Genomic DNA, 6,309 nt, shown 5'->3' with positions numbered 1-6,309 from the left:
ACAGTTAGCTCTTCCTGTTGAATTGATCCCTTTACCATTATGTAATGGCCTTCTTTGTCTCTTTTGATCTTTGATGGTTTAAAGTCTGTTTTATCAGAGACTAGGATTGCAACCCCTGCTTTTTTTTGTTCTCCATTTGCTTGGTAGATCTTCCTCCATCCCTTTATTTTGAGCCTATGTATGTCTCTGCATGAGTGGACTTTTCAATCAATGAAGTTTTCACAGACATAGGAGGCAGTGCTGTATGTTTCGCTCTTCACAAAAATCAATTTTAAAGATCTACACATTAACTACTCACACAGAAACATGTCGTAGAGGAAAATACATGATGCGAACTGAGCACATGTAAACATAGGAAAACACACTACAAATGTCTTAGAAAATAATTTGCTTTATATCCTGAAATACGTCATGAAAAATTATTGATCGTATACAAATATAAAACATTTATTTAAAAAGATACCATGTAAAATTAAAGCCAAATGGCTAAGTAGGAGAAAACATTGGCAACAGACAGGAAATACAAGAGAACTGCTAACAAATCCATGAGATAAAAGGACAAATCATTCAACAGAGAAATGAACACTGGAGGAAAAAGACAATTAACAACTGTTTATATGTTCTAAAATAAACATACAAAAATATGTCCATCCTCACTAGTGAGAAATTTGATTTAAAACCAAAATAATTTTTTCATCAGAGTAATAAAAATTACAAAAATCCAATAGTGTCATTAATTACATGGGGAAGCAGATGCTCATTTGTTGCTGAGGGGAACTGTAACTTGATACAGCCATTCTGGAACCCAAATGGAAGTATCTCTTCAAATTAAAAATGCTTATACTCTGGCCTGAAATTCAAATCCTAAGCATACACTACAGAGAAAGCCTTGTATGTACAAAAAGGGCTCATGTAGGATGATGTTCCTTTCAGCATTGTTTGTAATTGTAAAGGAATAAAAAGAAGGAAAACTTCCTTAAGTGTGTATTATAGGCAAAGTAGACTGTTGGACACTGCAAAAGAGATAAGGTAAATGTGAATGTACCAAAATAAAAAACTCCCAAGTAGAAATAGCAAATTGTAGAATAATATACATACATGTATGTAAAAATCACAACTATACATTTCTTGTGGCTGCAGATAATATATACACTTTCCTACATTAAACACTCATAAAAACAATCTAAAAAAATCTAGGAGAGTTAATAACTGTTACTTCTACAGAGGGTATTGGGACTGAAGATAGTTTTCAAAAAGTACACAAGCAAAATGTAGTCATATATTACATGTGTAATTACAAAATTTAAAGATAAACTAGTGTGCACAGACTGATATATTTTAAGGAAAATATAGACAAATAAAATTATACTTTGTATTTCTTTCCCTCCCTTGATGGAAACAGTACATGAAAGGTTCTAGATTACCTGCCAAAATAATGTAATACTATCTAAATATATCTCTGATAACAATACACTCAAGTCTATATGCCCACTTTAAAAAGAGAAGAAAATTCAGTTCATGATTTTATGTAAGCAATACAATTTCAGTTCATAGCTCTTATAATTTTGTTTTATTTACAGTCTTTACTAGGTATAGAATTATATATTGGAATTTTGCCATATTCCAATTTAGAATATAGTATTTAGGAAAGAGGAAAACAATTTTAAATTAGAACTTAAGTCATGAGTAACATTTCTGTCAGTGGCTTTAGTAAGTCAATACACATTTCTAAAAGAAAAATGGAATTGAGTACAATAACCAGATTGGCTTATTTCCTTAGTAGTTTATTAATTCTATCTGACATCATTAAATAAAAACGTGAATATTAAAAGTATCATTGGTAAACGCCTTTTGAGGACTGCTTCCTCTGGAGATTATACTATAAAACTCTCTTACCCTAACAATGCACAAGAATGCTATTGGTGTTCATAGTCAACTCACTGCATTTCATGAAAGACCCAACTTTTAAGTGTATAACTAAGAATAGTTTTTAGAGCACTATGCTTTAAAGAACTGCTTATTTTTAATTCATGTATTGCAAAAGTCTTGAACCATAAAAACAATGATGACAAGAAAAAAACTCCAGGGCTACCTGGTTTTGCAATGCTTGTGAAAGAAAAGTATACTCAGCAGTTTCTCCCAAATAAAAAGGTCTCCCCCCAAAAAGTGTAGCCAAAACAAAACAGAAGAAAACAAAACAACACGTGGCTTTGAAATACCCATTCTTGGCTGTGGTAGCAATAAACAATATTGCTAAAAATTGTTTGCAATGATTTATGGAATTTTTACCTTTTCAGAGGACATTAAACTATTGTTATCTACATTTCTGCAGTGGCAATAAAGGGCCACCTTCCAATGGAATTCATAATTTCCCTTACCTATCCTTGGTATCAGTTCAACCGTCTTTAGCCATTTGCCATGGGCAAGGAAGGGCCTCCCACATTTCTGATCAATGAATAACTTCCTTTCAGTACATTACAATGGAGAAAGCACTAGGCCACTGTTAGAAAGTTTCAATCTGTCACTGAAATACCAACAGACCAACTGATTCCTCTCCTGCAACACAACAGGGCTGTGCTGGAAAATGATTAGTTTATCCTCCAACTCTGAGTCAATGATTCATATTTTTATCAAAGGCCACCAAGGAAAAAAAATTCCTTTTTTCTTCATATCATAACAGCATTTTTATAACTACACCATGTATCAGTTTTATCTGAAATTTTCAATTTAATTCAGCAATACTTCACAGTGAACATGCAGCATCTCTTTATATGAAACAGATACTAAAAAATATAAGCAGGTAATAATTTTTTAAAAATCATATAAAAGTTAATGTGAAGAGACTCAGAAAATAAATCATTTGAACAGATTCTTTAAATCTTCAAAACTAAAGGCAGGTATAATTTATTTTTTTAACTTTTTGTAGAGATGGGATCTTGCTTGCTATGTTGCCCAGGCTGGTCTCAAATTCCTGGCCTCAAGCAATCCTCCTGCTTTGGCCTCCGAAAGTGCTGGAATTACAGGCATTATCCATCATGCCTGGCTGGGAGGTGTGGTTTTATTTCAAGAAAGTATTTAGCATTTAAAGTGGAGATTTACTGACTAGTCAGTAATGCTAACATTTATTTTCTTTTCACATTGACACTTGGAAAATAAGAAATGAGTTCAATTGAACCCATTTAATACGTAAGTCTTTGATATGTTTAGTCACAAATTTATTTTTATAACAAAGCACTTTTGAGATAATTTAAAATACACATGCTTTGATTGAAGAGTGATTGCAAATGGGTCCAGTTTTCTTCCACCTGGGATGACAAATTTGTTATTTCTTCTAGGAGTACTGGCTCTGAAGGAAGTATTTTGAGGTGTAACTGCAAAGAAAAACATGATGGTTAAACATTTAAGAAAATTAAAATTTTACCTAATCTGGATTCAATTTTTCTACCAAGGAACCACAGAAGACACTAGGTGAATATTTGTTTTCTTAAGTGCTGGTTTATTACTATCTCCCATTTCCCCCTCCTCTATCAAACTTTGTTTTTTTTATTATAAGCTCCTTTATGATACTATGACTTCCTTGGTAGAATTAAAGTGGTCATCACTCTTCTCCACCTAAGGACAGTCCTGATACGTTTAAATAATTAGATCAACTGAACTCTTTTTACGTATAAATGGGATAAAGAATCAAATCTATAATCACCGAAAATCGGCATCATCTACCTCCTTCAACACATTATAGCACTAAAGTAGACCCTCAAAACATGAGTTCTCCACTAATCATAAAAGTAACTGCATTATTGTAAAATGATCAAAACTCCTTTACCAATGATAGAAGTGAACATTTTGATTTCAGTAGTAGAAACAAAACAAAACAAAACCCTAGTTCCTATTCATAATCACAAAAAACTTCCAAAATGTACCTAACCACTAAAAAAAGAAAAGTTAATGGTTCAGCACATTGGATCAAGCAGATAGCATAAAAATGTCAGGGGGTAAAGTCAAAATTGCTGTGCAGTTGAGTTAAAAAAGAAAACAAGACTCCCAAGCTGCACTGTCCAGTTGTCTAATGTGGTAGTCACTAGCCACATGTGGTTATTTAAATTTAAATTAATTAAAATTCTATAAAATCAAAAAATTCCATCTCTTGATCACACTGTCTACATTTCAAGGATTCAGTAGCTACATGTGGCAAGTGGCTATGATATTGGAAACAATGGATATAGAACATGCCCATCTTTGCAGAAAGTTCTATTAGATAGCACTGCCACAGAAGAAGACAAGTTGGGCAGTACTGTCTTACATTAGACTTACCTTTAGAAACAATGCAAGGTATGCCTGGGCTAACTCGAAATCACGCTTTCTGTCCAACATCATCCCAATCATTTTCAAGAAGCTCTGCATAACTTCTACAGACCCACCACAATCAGGAGACAAGCTTCGCAGCTCTGTTTCAATTCCTGATGGGCCTGATTCTTTCAGAAGGTTGAGAGCAGTGTCATCTGCATTAAATTTTATTCCAGTTATGACTTGATTATAATCATTTAACTTAGAAAACTACAGTTTTCCTTTTATACCCCAAATAGTGTATATTTAAATGGCACAGGAAATTCTTCCTGTGGGTTAACTTTTTCATATTATGTAGAATGAAACCCAAAATAATTGAGAATCAGTACAAATAATGACAGCAATATAAGAGAAAGTACTCAAAACACATTTTTTCTGTAATTTAAACCTTTTTCCTGTTAATAAAGAAAATCTAATGACTCACAACACTTTAGAATTTTAAAATCTCGTATATCTTCTCTTAGAGTAAATCCTAATCAAGAAGACTATAAAGATACATACAAAAGTATTAACAGTGGTTAGCATCGGGAATCCGACGTGGTAAAATAATTTTCTTTATTGTTATACAGTTATAAAAGTACATAGTCATTAGGAAATACGTTACTAACAATAAAGAATATATAAAATCAGAGGGGGAAGACCCCACCCCTTATTCTTACCCAGCCCAAACCTACTTCTTTTCTCTAGAAGTATTGTTTCATATGCACCCTAGGAAAACATACTCAATACACTTACAGCTATTTTTATGAGTCATTTGAGAATTGCAATGACTATGCTTTAGTTTTCTGAAAAAGAACATCACCAATGACAAGTCTAATCACTTTTAGATCCTTCAGTATATAGTAAACAACAGAGTTTTTATTTCTTTGTCTCCCCATAAACGTAACAAGTCATTTACAAGGGCTCATCAGTATCATTCTTTGACTTTTGCTAATGTGGACTCAAGTAATCTTGGTATGAAAACAAAAGCATTTAAATCAAAACAAGAGGATAAGTTAAAATTATTAGGAGAGTGACTACGATTTTTTAAATGATTACAGTTCTTATGGCTAATCACTATTAGCTACAGACTGTAGCCTTCAAAATTTAAATATATTAACACAACAGACAGATTAAAACATTTCCTTTTTAATAAAATAATTTGGGAATATATGAAATTACCAAAGCAGTCTGCTGAATTACAAATTATAAATAAAAACAAAAGACTTGCAAATTACTTGCTACAAAAATGACAAAGCTTTTACATTTAATTCACATCAAGAAGGATCTCCTTATTATAAATGTAGTCAATAAATATGTCCATCTCTAAACAGCAAAAAATAAATTAGATATATGAAAAATCTTCAACAGATTTTTATAATATCAATACCATTTGACCTTAGTGGGCTTATTTAATATAAATGCTAAAATTATTTATAATTAAAACCAAAATTTCAATCCTTTTGATTTTTACTATCTTAACTACTGAGAACTCTGATAATTTCCTTCAATTTCTCAGCATATAAAGTAAAATAAGCTAAAGATATTTGTTAAAATATTTTATAATTCAACTTACACTTATTATTTACCAGTCCTTCTTCAAGTTTCAAGCAGAAATCTGATTTTTGAGCCAAAACTCCAAGATTTACCACTTTAGACTTAAACAAAAACAAATACACATTATTCAAATAATACAAGTATCATCAGGTATCGTTAATTTACCCTATATCTGTAAAACTAGGTCTTGGTAAAGAAGTACACAAAATGCATACAAACATAAACCAATATACTTAGAATGTTCTAATTTGTTTTTTACCTGCTGGGGATCATTATTTTGTTCAGGTGCAGCATATCTGGGTACAAGGCCAGGAATTGTTGGAATGAAAAATGGTGCTGATTTGGGTACTTTGGGTGGTTCCTTTGGTTTATTCTTTTCTGAATAAGAGAAAATGAGAAAGAAAACAGGAATTATCCTGCCAACAGTTT

General features: G+C 32.0%; 1 protein-coding gene across 1 annotated transcript in view; it reads right to left on the bottom strand.

Moving 5' to 3' along the window:
- Positions 1–428: 428 nt before the first annotated feature.
- Positions 429–6,309, bottom strand: part of WDR36 (WD repeat domain 36) — a 52,939-nt gene continuing 47,058 nt past the window's right edge. The window contains 4 exon segments of the mRNA XM_017889299.1: positions 429–3,371; positions 4,312–4,499; positions 5,900–5,981; positions 6,140–6,258. Coding sequence (XP_017744788.1) covers positions 3,222–3,371; positions 4,312–4,499; positions 5,900–5,981; positions 6,140–6,258 — 539 coding nt within the window. The 3' untranslated portion in view covers positions 429–3,221.

The sequence above is a fragment of the Rhinopithecus bieti genome, unplaced genomic scaffold, assembly GCF_001698545.2.
Source record: "Rhinopithecus bieti isolate Rb0 unplaced genomic scaffold, ASM169854v2 scaffold_18418, whole genome shotgun sequence".
NCBI lineage: Eukaryota > Metazoa > Chordata > Mammalia > Primates > Cercopithecidae > Rhinopithecus > Rhinopithecus bieti.
Note: the sequence above shows the minus strand (reverse complement) of the source record. Positions and strands in the feature narration are given on the sequence as shown.